Below are 21046 nucleotides of genomic sequence, written 5' to 3' on the forward strand. Positions count from 1 at the left end.
CAATCGAACTCTCGGTATGAATAATTTATTTAATATAAATATTGGTTTTCTCTCTCTCTCTCTTTCTCTCTTGCTTTTGTATAGTCGAAACAAATGATCCATATGAAAATCAACAGTTACGAAAGTTACTTTATTTACCATTCATCTGTCAATAGCCATGCTGCTAAACATTAACAGCAATCAATAATCGTACCATTCGTCAATCGCAATTCTAGTTAGCGAGTTTGTAATTCTCTCACGCAAATGACACACAATCATTTTTGAACGGTTGCCTGTGTCAATCTAACGAGACAAACTTTGGTCGGTCGAGGTGCAGAAATAACGAGGTGGAATACATATATTTCAATAAATATATTGTTATAATTACAATAACTCATGATGTACTCGCAACTCTTGGCAATCGTATTGCGTCGTTTTGTATTTTCTCTCGCGTTCCATTTGGAATTGTAGGATCTTACAGTTTTGCAGACAAAATGGGATGAAAAGCGAGCGAGTTTGTAGTAAATGGCAAAGGTTACGGACGAGTAATAGACTTTTGCGGTTGATCTAGGGAAATAAAGTCACATAACAGCCTGTGCACTTTGTGAATCGTGTTTAAAAAAAAAAAATGTATTTTAAACGATTCGAACGTAACAAAATTTTGTTTACTAATCTACAGAATAATGACTCTGATTTATATAGAAAAATAAATACTAACCAAAGGCCTTATAGACTTACATTAAAATTCCAGCACGAAAAAGCAACTCGTTTCGTATTCATAATCGCGAAACTGATTCGTAATTCATCCACTTGCTCCATCTCAAAGAGCAAAAACAGAATCGTTCCGAAACATTGCAAAATGTTGCCCATTTCATTCAGCGAGAAATTCGGAAATCTGAAAAATTCGGCGAAGGTGGCGGTGCGAGGGAAAAAAGAAGGTTTTCGAAGGAGGCAGGCATCAAACAACCCCTACTGCCGGAATCGCGCGAGGTATTGCGCTCGCGCAATGCCGGCGCGCGTGTCCGTGTTCGCCGTGTAGTATATACGAGGCGGGTAGAGCAGTAGCACCGGCACCACCATCAGCACCAGCCAGCATTCAGCAGCAGTAGCCTCGTCGTGGCTAAAGGGGCTTCGGGATGTTGTACCACGAGCTAGTCAACCGCGGCGTGTCGTCGTGTTAACCGTCGTCCACGTCGTTAAGGACGAAGGAAGTTGCGAACGAACGGGGTGCTGGCCGGTTATTACACGCGAGCTCTTCGACTCTCGAGTCTCGTTGGTCGCTGGCGGTTCTTCGCGCGGTTCCGACCCGACGGGGGACCATCGGTGCGCCCTCGGAATAAATTCGAACCGAGGGATCCGAGTCGTCGTTAGTCGAGTTCGAGCCGGTACGCGATACGATCCTCGACGTTGACGGAACGTCACGCAAGATTCGTCTCGTTCGCACGCTGCCTCTGATCGTGCACGACGATACACACGTACACGATCGTTTTGTTTTCATGCCTGTTTCTTATGCTTTTTTTATTCCCTTTATCGACTGGTTCGAAGGGATTATTCTCGTTCTGGATGAGACGAGCCTGTGATTCGTCGTTGAGTTTACTGTTGTGTTAGAACGTTGCTGTTACGCGAGGAAGATCGTTACATAGTTTTATTCAAAATAGTAAGTATCGACAGGATCACGGAGTTCGTTATCGGAAGTAAAATACCGTATTCACGGACGGTGTGAAGGGAGTCATCGACAGGCAAAGGGTGAGCGAACGTGCCGAAGTGGCGTTCTTGTAATTGGAACGGGAACGTGTAGTAGACGATCATCTGAGAACGCCCTCGGTGTAAACTATTGTCACCGCCAGAAATTTCTCATTTAGTATTTTGTTCCTTTTTCGAAGAATCAGCTTGATAATAGAGTTGTTGTAACGTCAATCGGGAACGATTTCGTCATTCGCTAGAGTATTTTTAATACATCTCTGGCTGTAATAAAAATCGCGATATACGTTTGCCTGGTGTTGGATGACCAGGCAAATATAAGAATAAGTTTGAATAAAAATAGTCTCTGTTGTTCTGGTACGTGGATTTATACAGGAAATCCGGTGGTCTGTAAATCGTTCTCAAGATTTATGAGGATCATCAACGATCGTTTGCTCACCGACCAGCCGTAACGGAACTATAATATTTCCGGATCGATCGTGCACCGGTGATCAGAGGCTTGGCGTGGTGCGAATGATCGCATTCCTCCTACTATCGCGGTGTTACGTGTACCACACGCATGATTTTACCAATAAATAACCAGCTACATTTATCGAAGTCCGTTGCACGCGGTTTACGCTGATCACTCGCTGTGCCGCAGGACCGTTATCGTTATCGATTAATCAAACATAGCCAGTACGCAACGAACCAACGACGGAGGAGAGCGAAAAAAAAAGACAACGGTAACATTATTAATTAAAAACGAAACAGCGTGCAACAATTTTTCACGTTGGTCTCCTGCATCGGACAAAATATCGCGAGGGACAAAGCATAGAAGCCAGCCGAGCTGCGTTCGTCGATCAATTTCATCGCAGCGATACGAAATATAAACGCATCGCGCGAGCTAACAGCTCGAAATTGAGAAAATAAAAGGGACATGTACAAAGGGATCAGTGCAACGATTGTTCCATCGAACATAGAAGTTCAGCAAGAAGAAGATCCGTAGCGACTGTTAATCCGAAGGCTAGGCCGGCTAAACCGCGGCGTATCGATCGATAATCCTTGGTGACCCGTGATTCGCAGTGAATTTTTAACATCGCACGGTTTTATCTCTCGTCGATTTTTTACGAGGAACGCGACCGATTCAGTGCTGTGAGATAAATGTTTCATAGACAGCAGTCGTGGTACAGGTAATATCGAATCTCGAAGACTTACCGTGGAATCAAAGGTGGCTCGAGGATCCTCGACGATATGTCCCCGGAAATCCAGGGACTGCCGTGAAAAAGTACGTATTATCTCCCGTTCGAAGCTACACCCGGGTTAACGTATCGGGGATTTGGAGCTTTGTCGCGGGAAAAGAGTTATGGACGATTTGTAGGTGCGCTTTTTAAGAGACTTATTACAGGGGCTTTCTTGATAAGCACTATAAATCAAAATTTCCAATTGGCCTCGGTATTACATCGGGGCCTGCCTCTAAATTTCCTTGATTTATGAAAGCCTGTATTTGAGTTACGCGTTATCGTTCACGAACCGATCAAAAAGAGATCCGCTCTAGCTCGCGGAATGTAACTCAGTCGAGTCTACTCGAATCTATTTTCGTCGAAAAAATTCACGATAAACCCGGTGTTTCGAAGTACGATCACGTCCCTGCGAAGTAGAAGAAGTGGAAGAAGTGGAAGAAGCGGTAGCCGAATCCGATCCGTGCAGTTTTAATCGAGACGTCTAATGGATTCGCGGCATTTGTTCGTGTTTCGTCGGATACCTACCAAACTCTCTTTTTTTTCCCCCCTCTTCTTGACGGCGAGTGTTCTCTTTGAGTCCGTTCGACGCAAACATCAGCGACTCGTCTCGCTACATCCCCTCTATCCATCTGGCTCTCTCTCTTTCGATGACTTCAAACGGTTTCTCGAGTGTGCTCGAGCCGAAGTGCTCTTACAGTTACAAAGATATACGTTGCCGATCGGAAAAATGTTGCCGCGGTATTCCCCTCGTTCCGCGACAGTGTGCAAGCTTAACCGTTAAAGAACGCTCGAGCTTGCCGATGCACATTTTTGCGTTACAAAGAATGATTATATTCCCAGCGGGGAAATACCCCCTCGTGCTCGTGAATGAGATAGCGTCGCCGTGCAATCATCGGCAAAACGTTTCACGCCTACCAGGGAAATAGAGAGATTTCGTATGGATTCTTACACGAATTCCAGATAGAGAGGATCCATGGAAATAGGCATGGGGTGCGAAGACAATGACAAAACTTGGCTTAGATATTTATTCTTTCTTCCTCGAGGTCATACGCGATTGCAGGCAAAACCGAGAAAAGGGAAACGCACAACGCTCCAGTCAGATACGAATAAACGTATCTACTATGATTTAAAAAAAGAAAAAAAGAAAAAGAAAAAAATGAATTTACGTAAGGAGTCTTCTTTGATTTACTCTATGAAATTGTTGAAGAGTACGCGAAGACTGCCGGTAAGCATAACTTTCCTCGTTAAGAAACGTTGATCTGAATAAGCCCATTCTTCGGTTGCTCGTTGAATTCCAAAGAAGCACTCGCCAAAGAGTCTCGTCATCTTCTTTCTTTTTTTTTCTTTCTCGCGCTTTTCTTATCCCCCCTTCCACTTCTTCTTCCCCACCTTCCTCGGCATTGCTCGGCATGGCAGTTTTTGTTGCTTCCATAGTGTCGGTAGTTAAGAACTTTTAATATTAGATAAATACGCTGCTTCGCGATTGTCTCGACTACTATCGTAGTTGTCGATCGCGTTAACTTCTTCTTCGATAACTTCTATCATCGTGTACTCTTCGTAAACTCTCGTTTTAAACACGTGCTCTCTACGATCGAAAAATACATACCACTTCGAGAAGAATTGGCCTCAGCCCGGTTCTTCCTTTTCTATTCACCATGATTTATCGAGGGCTCGTGAGGGAGAGGCAGTGAGGGAAAAAAGAAACATGTTAACTGCGAACGGGCAGAGGTAGCCGTGGTCTAATGGCGATTTCATTTTTACGGAATGCAGCGTAGAACGTCGCGCACGCACGTGAAACGGCGCATTAGCAGGTGCAGACTACGATGTTCTGTGTTCGCCCGACTGGTATACGTGGCGGGATCGCGTGTCGGCAATTATCCAAGACACAAAACGATACCGTGAACGCACGCCACGTCGCTTTTCGACCTGCTCACTTCCGGAATGTAATTACGAGCGTTTTGTCGCAATCGCGCCACCGTCGTGCTTGCCCCGCGATTTGCCGCGAGTTTTGCGGCAAATTCACGGCCCTGCTGTTGCATAGAGAACGCGACTGTCGCCGATTAATTATTTCTCCTCCTCTGTAATGAGAAATTTATCGTCATTCGTTACGTCCCTTGTACTATATTTACTCCGATCATTGTATTCGTTGTATTTGAAATTTTTAGAAATTTCAATTTTCGTATTCGAAGACTACGTAGGGAAGAACATGACAAGTCACGTTTCTCATTTTCTTTTACCGCGAAGCAGTTTTAAATTTCGGCACGTAAACTATCAATCAGCGAATGTTACTAAAATTGTCTTTCTTACTAAATTTCTCATAATACTATTAAAATATTATTTACTTGCCTTAATGATTACATCTTTGAGTTTTACAACATGGCTTCTATCTTTGAACCTGACAGGTTATTTCATTTTCACCTATGTCGTGTTAACGTTCTCTCGCTTTATCTTTTCACTTCGCGTGTTATTATTTATGTTGTTTCGCAATTTGTGAACATTCGATCACGTTCCAAGCAATTTATGTAAATAGTGACGACTTAACGTAGATAGGATGATAGAACTGAAAAGGTAAAGAGGAGAAAAAAATCTCGGCTGTTTTAAATCCTCTCGTTAGGAGAGCTTTTTCATGCGAATTAACGAGACTAATACGTTCAACGTGGAAATCGTTGCAGCTCGAATTTCGTCCACGGATTTCATCCCTTTTTTCCCATTGCTTGCCCTCGTCTGTATTTCGAGCAATCTCTAACCGACGTTCAAAAGAAAGAGCAGACTCTTGCTCGCGTTTGGTACTTCCAATTCGCTCGATATCGTTCTTTGCTCTCTGCTCTGTCGTTGACGATTGTACCGGAATAGCAGAGAGATACGGAAGGGTAGAGTCGCGGGCCGTGTCATCTTGCCTGACCCAAATAGGAAAATTGCTGGACAGAGGAGCACAAAGTTGGCCGACGAAATGTCAGGCGCTTCGAATAATCGTCATTTCTATCTATTCTTCTCCCTATAGTTTTCTGTTTCTGTCGACTTTTCCCTCGGTGTTGCGTTCGTCACGATCGCGATGTATATGCATCGGGTAAAAAATATGCCCTCGGTGAAATAGTCGCTGTAACGACAGCGAGATCGAGAACGCGATTCGATATAAAATACTCGTAACGTTTTTAACGAAGACCCCACCGTGAAAGATGGTACTTGCGAAGACAGTTGACTGAATTGCGAGGAAGAAATATTTCAAAAAGTACTCGAAACGAATCTCTGTAATTTTTCTTGGTGATGGGATTTCCTGAGTTCGTATAATTTCTATCAACGTTACTTTTTACAACCGTTTCAATTTCAATGTTTACCGAAGAAAGCTTGTCACGAGTTCGCGTGACGGTTGTGTTTCAATTCCGTTTTATAAATCATTTCCAAGTCGATGGTAAAATCGTTCAACCAAGTCCATTCTTTACTTCTTCGTTACTTTCTCTGTCCACAAAAATCGACGATTTTAACCGACACCTGGGGAAAAAAGACAACAGATAAACGAAACTCGATGTTATCGGGGATCGGTGCGTATTGTACGACAACGGATTGTTGCGAAGCTGCCCTGGCATTTGTGTTTCGCTACGGTAGCGGATGATAAAAGTAATGTAACCGATAAAAGAGAAAAAAAGAGCAACAGATCACATTGCAATGGTACCGAGCATTCTTGGTTGACACGTACGAACGTGATTTTCATCGTACGATAGCAATTACGTGAATATTTTTCAGTTAGGTTTGTTACGAACACCGCACGAACCTACCATTAAATTACGAGACCCGGCTTGAACCAGTATCCTATCCTATTATACCCTACATCTTACGCTTTCGAATAAATTAACCCCCGTATCGTCAATCTCGACGCGAATTCCACAAGCATCTCGATTCCGACTCACAGTCACGATCAATTTTCAGTCATTTCCGTTGATGGTAACCGCGAGATTTACGAAATCTGTTTCACCCAGTTTCCCTGTTAATTCAAATTCATGGACAAGCGAGCAACGAGAAGCAATCTCTTTAACGGACCAGCGTCCGCTGTAAAAATAAACCGACGACGTTGGGAACAGACTAAATCGGGATTTCGTCGCAGGCGCGCAGATTAAACGATTATTTTCGACGACGCCCTTTCGGTCTCCGCGCGTATGTTCGGTTATTTCGTTGTCCGCCGTGTACACAGGGCGGAAGAGAGCAGAGGCAAAGAGGGAAGGGAGAGAGGAAAAATGGTTTACGACTTTTTGCGAACGAATGCACGGTGAATTCAGGACGCACGCTAATGTCTGGCTCTGGCCTGGCTCTGGCCTGGTTATGGTCTGGCGTGGTGCGTGTATCGGCGCGCGGAGACTACCGGCGGAAACGGAAACGCAGTGGGTCGAGAAAGAGAGGGTACAATGACGGAGGTGGAGGCGGTGGACAGGCCGCGGTGGGTCGAGTTGCGACGACCGATTTCCGGGATTTGCCTGACGTTTAATGAACGCTGGCAGACGTTTTGATTTACAGGACAGTTTGATTTCCGCGCGGGGCACAATAACCGCCAATTTGTAAATCGCCTCGTAAATCTGGACGGGCAGCGGCAGCGGCAGAAGCTCGTTGCAGACCGATGCGAGCCGACGTATCGGCGCTCGCTGCGAGTCCGACCTAACGGCCGTTTGTCCAATTGGATTAAACAATCGGTGCCGTTAAAAAGTACGGCTGTTTTGGCGTATTATCAGTAAACATTCTCGTAAAAACGATATAACACTCGTTAGGGTGTGGGAAAAATAGGATTGGACAATTTTCCGATTGCCCCAGGCTCCGATCTGTCCGGTACATGCGTGGTATATATGTTCTTCGCGCGATTTAGTTTTCCAGAGTATTTTACGAGTATGAATATTCCTGATGCTTATCTTGGTGCATAGGGTTGTTGGTAATAGGGAAAATTGATAATCGGTAACGCGAACAAGACGTGGTGGAATATTTTAGATGCGAAATTTGACGATGTTGACGAATTTCGTCCGTTTCGATTACGTATCGAAGGCTTTTGACGATGAATTAGTACGGCGGATTTCGCGTTATAAATTCTCGATCGGCAGGTGTTACGATATCCTGATAGATCGAGACGACGAGCATCGGGTTTGTAGGAGACTGTTTAAACCCGTTAGCTCGCGACAAGAAAGTTTCACGGACGTTTATTAACCGGGAATTCGTAACGAACGAAAGGCTAACGGATAATGCCGGCGGCTACGAGTAACTTCCTGTTTCACACTTACGAGGGACTGTCGCTGGTTGGAAAGGAGTTTGCGAAACAGCAGGAAAAGGAAAGAAAGGAAAAATGCAACGGGCCACGATAGCGTCAGTGAACGGGCGTCATGTCGTTAACCGAGTTTACTAATTATGGGTCGAGCGCGATAGCTGCGAGTTACCCCCCGGTAATTTCAACGCCGTGGATGTGTAAAAGCGTGATGTAGTAACAAGAGCCGCTTTACTAAAGTGCCTGTGTGATATTACTCTAAAAATCTCCGTTAATTAACTCGTAAAACTTGTAATAACGCAACGAATCAAGTTACACGGTTACGGCTCTTAACGTTCGAGTGGCCCGCGCCTGCATGCTTTCAGCGCACCGACTAGAAAAAATCACCGTGACAATGTTACTTCGTGAAATATGAAATTTGTAAATCAAGTTTAATCTTCGCGCGCGGATCGCTACGAGACTTCTGGAAACATTAAACGATCGAGATTATTCGCCCGTGATGTCGTTTCGCGCAAATAAAATCGTATTATGATTATACGCCGTGGAAAACATTAATCGAGAATTATGTATAAACGTTGATACGAAGAACGATACGCCGAAGCACGAGAGAAAGATGCAACCAAAGAAAAAAGGAGAAACATTCTTCAGAGATGAGAGTTCTTTTATTATCGCGATATGCTTCTTGGTAAAATATTTTCCGCCGGCAAACTACGAGATCCGTGAATCGATTTCACGCCTACAGATTACGGATGAGTAAAACGTTTTTGTCGCCAATTCGCTGGAGCTGCACTTTTCCAACTTTCCCAGCAGCGCGATTAAAGCTGTTGTCTACCGGCAAAATCGCAAGAATTTTAAACGCAATACGTGTCATTTTAATATTTTATTTCTCCTTTTCCTCCTCTGTCTCTCTCTGTCTCTCTCTCTTCTTCGTGCACGTATCCAATTGTTTTTCGCGTCGGAATAGCAGAATGAGAAATCGTATATAACAAGTAAATAATTAACACAATATATAAATAAAATATATAAATACGCGAGACCTTAGAATGAACGATAAAATAAATTCAGCCGATGTTCGTGTTACTTTAATCATTAGCTCGAAATATCGGTCTCTCGGGTCACGAGAGAGCGTTTCGTATCAGCGTAAGTCGTGTATTCGCGTCAGCAAAAAAAACTGCATCGCGGAATTGAATTAAGAAACTCGTTGATATCATATTTTTGTTAATTAATCGAATTTAAATCTAAATTTATTTGTAGATTAACCGCATGCTCGTACCAACACAACTTGTTTAACCCATTAACCGTTCTGTGATTCGTTGTTTAAATAAAACGATAAAAAATCTCGCCACCGTTCTTTACGTTCGTTCTTTCCACGATGCTGCAGTTCGAATCACACTTGGAATCGCGTTTCTTTCAATTCTTTCCTCTCCCCTGGAGAAAAGTCTACGGATCTGCTCTCTTGTAACTCTTCCTTTTTTCCCCCTTTTCATCTCGTTCATCGAGCCATATCAGAGACTGATTTCTGTACCGTATCCCGTAGACGTTCGCTGCACGCGAATACAGTCTCTATCTTGTCGAGTGGGTGTACATATATTACAGCCCAATAAACCTGATTAACATTAGGTGTTCGTTAATTACAGCATCCCTCTATTACACTGACTTAGCCATGCGTTAATGATTTCACGGCCTCGTGGATTTCCGACGTATCGACGAATCAACGATACGGTGCATATGCATTTGGATGTGCATTCTAGACTAGATGGATGCGTATTTACATATTCCTGTCATGCTTGCTGCGTACCTTGATATCGCACCCTCGATGATAGACCTGGGCTTATTTATTAATTACCTCCGATCCTTTTCATAACGGCGCGTATCGATCGATCGTTTGTTCAGCTTTCCTTCATCCTCGATGGCCTTTGAATTCTTAGAATAGTAAATGCTCCAGAGTCCGTGATATATCGCGACGTTGACTACATATATTCGCGTAATCTTTGTTCGCAGATAAGCTTCGAGGTGCAAGACGTGGAACGGCGATAAAATGGCGGACAATCAGAGAAGAAGACCGTATCTGACCATCAGTATACTTCACATCATCACCATCATGTGCCAAGGTAACCAAAACCTTCTTTCGTATAAAGTCAACGCTTTTTGGTATTTCTCGTACGAGCTTTCGTTGCTCGTTGGCTCGAAATTTAGGAAACGGTTGGTTTGAAAAAAATGGCGAGCGTAATTCACGTTTTAATTCGGCCGGTCGCGCAGAAATCTATTGTAATTTCAAGGATCGCGGCGAAGAAAAGTGATTCGCGTAACGCGCGTTAGATCTATAGCAGCCGGCGCTAATGGAATTCGTGTAATTATAAAGGAAACGTGTAGCAACTACGAATGCTCGTGTAAATAATTACGCCGGGTAAAATAATGTCGGTTTATATCAACTAAATTAGTATTATATTTCGATTAGATTCGCACCGCAGACTTTCTTGGAATTTAGCTGCGACAGCTGAACGGTGCTCGCGAGCCATTTAAACGGACGTCTTGGAAATGCGGGAAAAATTCGACAGTTCGTACTATCCGTTACTTTTGCATTGGTAAAAACATCTAGCAGATCTTAGTTGCATCGACGGAAGATAATTCAATAAATACCAATTTGTAGTTTACAAAAGTTTGTGTTGGCCAAGTTTCCGTGACTGCCTCGATAACGATGGTAGTTTCATCGAGAACATTCATTTTTGGTTCTTAGACGCTGTTTCTAGCACACGTGCCGCGTTATATAATACGGCAAATGTATGTACGCTCCTAATTGCTGCACGCACACCTTATCCTTCGATATTTGTCGTGAAACAACGAGTTTCTCTTATCGTTCATTTTAATTTAATTATATTTAGCCAATTTATTAAACGTGAAAATATCCAACAAATCCATCGTTAGAAAAATACCAAAGTTTGGTGGGTTACTAAGCATAAAAAAATGACACGTTTTTTCATCAGGAATTTCTTTGTCCCGAGCAATGGATTTTATTTTTTCTTAACTCCATTGCTGTGTTTTTTTTTCTTTTCATTTTTCGTCTTTTATTGAAACGCGTAAAAGCATAGCGGTGGCGTTACAACATTACTCACAACTAGGTACTTAAATCGACGCAATGTATCCAACAGTAGCAGCGTACACGTGTTAACTACCCCTTGAAAAACGAGACTTTCATTGCACTTCGCCACTACTCGGTGATGATATTCATTAAAGCACGTTTTATGCAACTTATGCGAAAAACAGTTGGAGAAAAACTATAATGCACGTTTCTCGTAAAAAGAATCACTGAAACGACACGATGGACGTTTGTCTGTTTGCCGGACATTCGTCGACTAGAGAATCGATGCTCTTTGTGAATCATTTAGTCGTTCCAGTTAACAGAGCTCTAGTCGACGAAAAAGATGACTGATTACGTTGAATAATTTCTACTAATGGTATAAATTTAGTTTGGACTATGAAAGTTACGCGTTACCAAAATGTAACGGCGGATACGCGCGCGATAGAAATTGCTGTGTAAGTAACTCGGCGAAGGAGTAGAAGTTATCGGTAAATGCTGATAAAACGTATTGTCCATTAGTGTTGGTAAGGTTAATCAATTTTCCATTCAACGTGCAATCTCTCTCCCTGCTATCGAGGCTCCTCGTTCAATGGGGCAAAAGCGGATGGAAGGGAGGTAAGGGGTCTTAAGATCACGAAGACAGCCAACCAAGGCTTAGGAACTCGTAATTATCGCTAAATAAGAAGGTGGTTCGCTTCTCTTCGGCACCATCCCGTTGAACAAGATATATTAAAGCATCGTGAGGTAAATTGTTGGGTTGCCGCGATAGCTACTTTCGAAGTTTTAAACGACGTGACACGTCTAGTGGCTATCTTGTCACGAATTCTACGATATTCCTCGCCTCTGTTTGTTTGTAAAGTTACGATAGGTTCGTAGTATTAACTTTAATCCGAACGTTTCCAAGCTTTCCTTCTTCTCGGAAATTTATATTTTCACGTCAGTATTTTTCGGTATGTTTATATTGAAACTTTCAGGCTTTATCGGAAATCCTTTAAAATTACATACAGCACCATTTCCTGTGATTCACTGCGGTGTTTTTAATTTTTTTACTGCTAGGGTTTGCCATTCGGCTAAAAGAGGAGGGCAAAAAATGCTATTTTTCGATCGAATCGGTGCGGGGCTTTGTCTATCGACAATTTGACTCGGTAGCTGAGTTTGCTTTGGATAACGTGGAAAATGTTTGAAGTTTGTCTGATCTGTTCCAGGTTAAAAATTTATTCGTGCCTATTTGCACCAACATTTATGCGAAAAGTACAATGCTTTTTATACATCGTAAAGATCCGTTGAAAAATATTTCGAAATCTACGACTGTTATTCCCAGTATCTTTCCTGTAATCATAATATTTGTAATCTCGTATATATTTCCAAAACATCATTTAAAACGTTATTCGTTTCAATTTATACGACGATCGGACTCGTTAAAATGCAGCATGACATTCGCTGACGGTAAATGGTAGTTGCATCCCTTTCTCGAAGTCTTCCTCTGATAAAAGAAATTTACTACAACGTAACGATCAACTACCGCCTTTTGTATCGTCATTTTCTCCGTGCAACTTGCTACGTCATTTGCTTTGGGCCGTCTCGTGAAACAAGGCAGCTAGACGTGTTTCCATTTTCATCGTTTCTTGTTATTACGATCAACGTCGTTAGCTATTTCATGGAATTTGAAAAAGAAGAGCAATCGAAATTGATTTCCAGTCGAACCGTTGCAAGTTATTTTCTATATTCCATCGGTGCAATTTCTTCTTGGCGTAACTACTTCTATCGTAAGAAAGTACATCGATCAAGGAACGCGTCGTCGGCCCAAGGAGGTTCGAAGAAGCAACGCCTGCATCGATAGCTACCCGAGTGACGCGCAGTAATTTGGGATCGCTTTGAGGCACTAATTTAAATACATATTAATACAACGCGTATGCAACATCCGTCGACGGGCTGGAAGCCTTGTAACCAGGCAACCGGTGCAATTATGTGCATCAACTGCACGGACTTTGTCGGTTAGAGTGCCAGCGACTTGCGTGCCAACCAATCAGCATAGCCGGCTATGCATACGAACGAACTCGCCGACGGAGCCTAACCCGGACAAATTCGAATCCTCGCGACGCGCATCGTCGTCGGTTCATTGGCCGGTGGCGCAGCCCGACGAACCGGATCGCGTGGTTATTGTCGGTTTCCATCGATTCTGTCGCGAACACCTGGCAAATTGCTTCCCGTAGACACTGGGATATAATCGTACGGTTTCGTTGATCGAGAGGCGCGAAAGGCAGCCCAATGGTCCTGCGAGTACATTACAAAGTCGCAGAATTTTTAGCATCGAGGTAGCAGGTTGATCGAAACAATGTATTACTGACCTCGCGATCATCGAGATAATAATTGGTCGACTAAAAATCGTAACGGTGTGTGAGTCAAGATTTTGAGAATTTGAGTTCAATCACGCGTTTTAACTTGTAAATGTATCATGCTTATAGTTTCATAATTAACGAAGCAACAACTTTGTTTTCCAGAACATTGTAGTTAGTTTCGCCAGGGTACGAAGCAATTTGCGTCAGACTTGTGGCATCAGAATCTCGATTCTAAAAATTCCTCGGTATCAGATCATAAAAGATTCACGTCTCTGGCAATGGAAATTGTAGAATAAATAAATAACCATATAATTCCAGGATCGAAAAAAATATATTTGCCATTCATGCTTCGGGTCATACCATAGTCTCACATATTTATTTATCTAGTCTCGCATGTTTTCTCGAATCTCGAATGAGATTGGAACTTTTAGCTATGGAGTTTATTTCATGCGGTTCGAAGGGACGTGTATATCGCGGGGAGAACTTATTTCGTCGGACCAACAGTTCAAACAGAAAATCTCGCCATATATAATAGGAAAGTGTGAACGAGGATATAAAGCCACAGAGCGAAGCGTGGCTACGTCGTCAGTGAACGTCGAATCGGAAACGAATGTTGCAGAATAAAGCATTCCGGAATTCGAGGATACACGCTGTTTGCCTTTCCAATACGCGTTTCATGTCGATTCACCTGCGAAACGTAGAATGCGATCCGCCAATACTTTGTGGCTTATACGAGCCATCAATTACCCGCTATGAAAATAAACATTTCCGACGTATTATCAAATCTTATGACGTATAAAAACATTTTTTAATTTCATCTGTCCGATCTGATTTAACCGAGAATCGTCTCATTTGAGATAAAAGTGATTGGAGGGGGGGGGGGTGGGAGCAGAGTGGACAAAGAGGAAATTTCATGTACGAGGAAAGTAAGAGGAGGCCGTGCTTACGTCTTTTCTCTGGTCGTTCCAGCGAATGGAAAAACTTCTGGTATTCCCCTGGTCGACAGCGAGATCGTAGATTTCTGATGTAGCCTTTGTGCTACGGAAAGAGAAATAGCGGCGAGGAGCGGAGGGAAACGTGAAAATCCTTTTTGGAAAAAGTACCTTGCTTGGCGGGCAGCACCGTTGACTCGAGGCGTCGGTTGCCATCGCCCCGCGTTGAAAACTTTCCTTCTCGCGGTCTCCGTGCGCCCGGCTTGGCCGCGTTTTTTCCATTGTAGGTCGGGGGGTGAGAGTTGCCCGTTCGCTACGTAAATGCAAAAACATATTTAAGATGTTATCTCCGGCGGAGAGCACGACCGCATTCAAAGTTAAGACATTAAATGTACATTAGTGCCGTTAGACTGGCATACCCGCTACTTAACTCACACACGTACGTTCTTCTGTGTCAATTTGAGTCGGACCTTTCTCCTATCAGGTCTCTTCTTCACATTTTTCGTAGTTCCCTTAGTTTTAAGGATAATCTTCTTCAGTCTGGTCATTTTGTGTCGCTTTCGTTAAAAAATTAGTTGTCAAAAATAGTTCATTGCAAAGATGGTCTCGTCTGATTCGATCATTGCGTTACCAAAAGGTAATCCTTGGAACAATCGGTCGACGAAGCAGTCGTAAGGACGGTTTCTTTTGATCCAGTCGCTGTATGCTTTCCTTTCAAAAAGTCAATCTCCCAAAAAGAGAGTGAGTTCCCAAAAAGCAATCAGTCCTCGGAAACAGTAATTCTTTCGGAGTGGAAGAAAAATGACAAGTTGAGGGCATTCAAACTTTGAGTAGATGAAAAAGCAGAGAGTTTATGCCTTCCACCAAGGCGTTCTCTTGATTCCTCGTAGTTTTTGCTCCTGTTTTCTGGCCTACGGAAGCTTCTTCGACCCTACAGTTTAAACAACCCCCGGGCTTATAACAGTTTCAGTTTTTATTCCATAACGATGCTCACTTCCCAGGATGTCTATCCTTCTCGTTATGGATTTTCTTATTATGGCCTGTGATGTTATTCACACGAGGACGAGGCGCGTCTCTATACATCAATTTAGACGAACTACGCCTAGGATGACGATGACGTCGATTCAACAATTTCCAGGATAATGGATACATTTTGAATTTTCCCTAGAGACTGTTCCGATCTTCAAGTAGCTGTCATAAAGTCAGGTGAATATTGTCCGTATATACACACGCACACACACACTAACGTCCAAATGCATGTCTTATACGGGGAATAGGCAAGTTGTTGAACAGAATCACGAACAATGTGTCCTAGATTTTTCTCTAAGAACCTTGGAAATATATAAGTAGGGATACTCCTATACGTGGCTGCGATCGTACGAGTTGTTTAATGCCTAAAAATAGGGGTAGTTTGCTCGCGTCCTCGTGCTTGCACGTTATTGCGATCAGAGCCGGGGGAAACTCGAGCGCAATAGAAAAATATCACGGCCGTCGAAGCGCGAAGTAGTCGGTGAAAGTTTGCGAATGCATAAAAAGCGGCTCGATCTACGAGGCTGTTTTTACGGCGACGCCGCTTCAATAAACCCGGCCTGAATTCGATACACTCGGCGTGGAACGTGCATTATTCTCCGCGTGGAGAAGCGTAGTCCATCGGCGCGGAAAATATAAAGTGATTTCTACCGAGAGTTTGACGGGAAGCATAAATGACGATGCAAAAAATCGCTTTGAAAACCATGGGCGCGAATGAACGCCATTGACTGTCGAGTACACTCGAACGAAAGAAGCCACTCGTTAGAATAGCCGCTTTACGTGTCCGTTTTATCGTGTACGACACTTGATCACACTTGATTTACACCGTACAAATGATGCATCCTGTATACGAGTTCGTATCGCAAGGTTTGTTTACCACTGGTTGGGCAGAGGTATTCATTTTTACTTTATAGAAATCCCTCATTTCGTTAATTATATCCGGACACACGGTGTCGTAAAAATATCCGGCTCGTGTTTAAAATATCGGCTACAATCGACGAGACAGGAATTTCGAAGCATTTATGAAATTGGAAAATGCTAACAGGGCAGAATCGTATCGACGATAAATGGGAGAAAAAAGCGATAAAATTTCGAGCGAAACCGAATCATCGTTGCTTCCTTTCCGCTTCGTGAAATTTCTGACTATTCGGCGAATCACGATGATACGTAATTGATACAGAGTACACACCGCATAGCCTAGAACTACGCGTTCTTCGTTTCCATTGCTGCATGAACGAAGCCGTACAAAGGACGAAAGCGGACACGACGCGACAGGGGTTGAAACAAGAACCATCGGACTGGCTGAAGTTTCTTCAACGTAGAACACGTACGACGTTTGTGTTCTTTCGACAATCGCATATCACCGTGACTCGTTAACGAACGAGTGTCTTTTTAGCGCGACGAATCGACAAACTACGACTGTACTAACGAGAAACTGTAGTTTATATCGTGAACAAACGAAGGAATACAAATGGCGCTGTAACGTTTCTCCCTCGGCATGAGTTTGATAATGGAGCAACGTTCGGTAAAAGTTGGAAAGAAATCATACTTCCGTAGGATAAACTTAAATAGAACTTTGCCAGGCTTTCGATGAAGCTTGCAACTACATCTCGAGTCTTTAGAGCGCTCGTTTTTCCATTGATTTCCCCGGACAGACGAAATTACAAAGATGTATAACAGCTGTAAAGCCGGAGATCGGGACGACAAAATAATTCCCTTTCTTTGGGTCGTCCCCGTGAAAATATTCTACACTATCCCTGGGAAAGTTAATTCTTCCGAAGGAAAGTTAGCCGAGGGAAAGCGTTCGGAACTGGGTTAAAACCATTAGCCAACGGCTATGAGATCAAAATACATTTAACGGTTTACTAGAAGTCGTGAACGTAATTGCCTTTCCGGGGCGATAGTCCGCCTGTTAGAATTCGTCGTTTGAGCTTGTCGATACCGTTTTATCTTTCCACCAAACATAGTATCGACTAAAGTATCGATTAAAGTCGTGCACGATATCATAAGTGGTGGATATTTAGTAGGAGCGACGTCTATTGTCGCTATTATATCGTGCGCGGTCTCACGTGCGTATACACGTGCGCGTACACACCTGCGAAACGAGATCTGCGACAGCCATGTGACATACGTAACGCGAGAGCGAGCAAACATCATAATATGGCTGGTTACTCAAGTCGTAAATGGGTATCGGCCGCTCGAGTACACTCTGCAGTCGGTAGATATCGTCAAGAATTCCTGGAATATCGTCGAGATTTTTTACTTTAGATCTTGGTATTATTTTACGATATTCGGCCAAACGATGGATTTTTCGTTCAAACAAAATACTCTGAGAACGTATCGAAATCGAAAGAATATTTTTTCTGAAATAAACCCGTTGAAGGAAGATAGAGATGGAAACTAAAAAATGGGAACGTATTTTTATTAGTAAACGAAATTATTTCATAAACAATGATACAATAACACAATTGTACTGTTTTAATATAGCGTACGTAATGGTGTAATGATAAAGTAATAATGGTAAATAATGGTATAATAACAATAAAATAAAGCAAAGCACGAGAAAAAGCAAAGAACTAGAATACAAGTGTCATTGAGGTTTATAAATGATCCACTACATGTGTAACGGATTAACACCATAAGCGGTTGCAAAACGCGTAGGGATCGATTTTCCGATAGAGGATGACGTTTCATCAAAATCAATACGTATCACTTTTAACGCGCGTGAAATTTTTAAATTCCATCGACTCTGATGGATAGTATGTTACTGTTGCACGCTGTCACTGTAGGCCACTACGATGTACACCGTAGATCGTACAGTACCACCAAACTGTCATTTGGTATTTATAGAACCAACTCGATTCCCGATTTCCTCCTATTCTTCGACTCTATTATTCCAAAGAAATCTACCAATCTCTTGGGAACGTTCTCCTTACGTTATTTTCGAGGCACACTCTCAGAAATTTCCCCATATACGCACGCGTTCGCATCGTTTTACCCGTTAATATTTTATAATCTTCACAACTCGCTGCTATTTGCCACGTTTACTGTGGTAGGCATTGAAGGTTTTCTTGCTCTGTGCCTGTTCCCACTGGCACGCGGTCCCTGCTCGTCCAAATATATTTTTAGGTGGCGTAGTTGGTAGAACGGTGCGCGATACATATGGAATCACATATGTGGCTAGACATGCATACTTCATGAAATAGTAACTTCCAGGCAGCATTCGGGACGCGTGTGCCGAGTCAGAGGGGCGGGGGACGCCTTTGCAAACTCGATTCGATGAGAGAGCGACGCTGGCTGCTCGCGGCCCGTTTAATGGCATTTCCGTGCTCCCTCTCGAAAAGAGAAATATTAAATTTCAGCACGGAGGAATTCGAGTATCCGTGGCGTGGTATTCTTAGAAGCGGTGGGTGAACGACGACGGATGCACCAGGTTGGCCCACTTTTAAAAGACCGATATAACAGCTAGCCAGACGATGTCAGTTATGCTCTTTAACTCCAGTGCACTGTTGCACCAGAGCTCGTGTATCTTCTGAACTTCGCCATTGATATCCAACTACCAGGATCGCGGAAATTTGAAAACGTTAATACTCTTTAGGTAAATTTTAAACGATTGTGTTGGAGTTATATATGCCGATTAACATCTTTGGAAAGATCACTCATGCTGATGGATTTGGGATAGTTATTAATTGATAACTTTTCACATTAATTGATAACTTTACTTTTCACTGAGATTCTACAAAGGTTATGTTTCTGGTTATACATAAATTGCAGATTTTTATGCAGTCGTGGGGAATTTGAGCTGCAAAAAATGCATAGACTGCAGGTAGTATGGAAAAATACAAAACATCCAAAGTGTGGTACTTGCTATAATATTTCGTATGTTAAACAATTTTTTATCTAGGTTTTTTAACTATCTGCATAAAAATATGAATTTACGTAAATACCAAGTTATGAATGTCGATTTGAAACTACACGAGAAACACTTTCGCAGCTCTGTGTATATCTATGTTGTAACTATACTAAACTGTAACTATAATATGCAACTATTTGAAACACTGTCTGGGATTTTTAAGGTTTTATATCCTCCTTTTCGAACGGTAAAAGTTGATTTCATCTCTCTAAAATAGCAATTATCCTGATCGCATCATAAGATGGTTCTGAATGAGAATCTTCCGTTCCAAGTGATACGAATCAACGATAGAACCTCCAACGTATCTATCCCTCGTTTGCTCGAGTATCACGACCCCTAGCATTCCATATATCTTGCGTTCTTCAAATTCAACTCTTAGGCGTACTCGTCTGCGTTGAGCAGGCGACGAACGAACACGATAAAAATTTAAATAATACCGCGGGCTCGCGGACATTCATCGTCGTTATCGCGAGTGCAAATACATTCGCGGAACTCAGAGACACGGCGGCTCGTGCTCGAACATTAACTATATCTCGGTTGGACGATCTGCGGCCAAGCAGCGAATAGCAAAAATTGCCTTCGTCGTGTTCCAACAACGAGACTAGTTATGCGGCTACACACGTAGCTACGTGGTCGCTCGTGCACCTACCATACGCGCGTTAGAATTCGCGTACGAATACAGAGTTTGCGACAGCTGCGGACACGTACGGCCTCGTTGCGACCAACCGTGATTCCTACATCTACCTGGAATATCTGTAACGTTTAACTTTTTTAATACTCATCTGTCATCAATGGACGATGATACGAAAATTTCGTGAAACAATGCTGCTGTTGGTGAGAGATATTTAGATTTTGATCCTCGGAGTAGGGATTACAAACTATCTGCAGGTCCATAAATACTCTGTTAGTTAATAAGCTAAGTTTCCCTATTTATTATGAAGTATTCATATTTATTACGATCATCGCGATGTTTGTTATCATTATCAATGCATTCCTAGCATTTAGAAGACTTTTGAAATTTCTAGGCTGTAGTTGCCTGTATTTCTCTCGATCCCTGCTGTAATGTTGGTTACAGTCGGTTTATAAAAAGTTATATTCAAAGTCATAGATAGCCAATTAATCTTTCAGTTAATTACTCGAAAAATATTAGCTTTGCAATTTTTTGCATCTAAAGAAATGATTTATGAAGATATACTCGTATTTAAAGGACTAAAAGTTTCACCGATGTTACAAATGTGAAATCCACCCGTTGCGTGCAACGTCGTTCGTCTTTCTAGTCTACGTTTTTTTCCCTTCGTTCCTAGGCCTGAGTTTCGGTCGGCTGGTGTTCGGAAACGAGCCTGGAACAAGGGAGGCTCGCCGCGACTTCCGTGCGAGGAATCGTAAACTGGCTCGTTCAGCCGTCGTTATCGCCGCTTGTTACACGATTTTACAGTTTCCGGATGCTTTCCAGCTGTTCCTTAATACCTGAAGCCTCTGGCCTCGAACCGCTTTCAACGCTCGCGAAATCTGTAAAATTTTTATCTCGCGAACGCGATGCACAAAGCCGGTTTTATGGACGACAATTACCACACCGAAGAAGTGGGTTATCTTTTGAGCAGTTTTATTTCTTACCCAC

At 42.8% G+C, this 21046-nt stretch overlaps 1 protein-coding gene across 9 annotated transcripts in view; it reads left to right on the top strand.

Annotated features, from left to right (window-relative positions):
• Window positions 1-21046, top strand: part of LOC126919251 (lachesin-like) — a 281367-nt gene that overhangs the window by 36190 nt on the left and 224131 nt on the right. For 2 of the 9 annotated variants that reach the window (XM_050728196.1, XM_050728194.1), the window contains exon 2: window positions 10138-10247. The exons of 2 other annotated variants lie outside the window; for them this stretch is intronic. In XM_050728196.1, coding sequence (XP_050584153.1) covers window positions 10175-10247 — 73 coding nt within the window. In that variant the 5' untranslated portion in view covers window positions 10138-10174. Of the gene's footprint in view, window positions 1-1026; window positions 2945-10137; window positions 10248-21046 lie in introns of those variants that run through there. 5 more of the 9 variants (XM_050728191.1, XM_050728192.1, XM_050728193.1 and 2 more) reach the window with 5 other exon arrangements.

This window comes from Bombus affinis, chromosome 8, assembly GCF_024516045.1.
Source record: "Bombus affinis isolate iyBomAffi1 chromosome 8, iyBomAffi1.2, whole genome shotgun sequence".
In the NCBI taxonomy this organism is placed as follows: Eukaryota; Metazoa; Arthropoda; class Insecta; order Hymenoptera; family Apidae; genus Bombus; species Bombus affinis.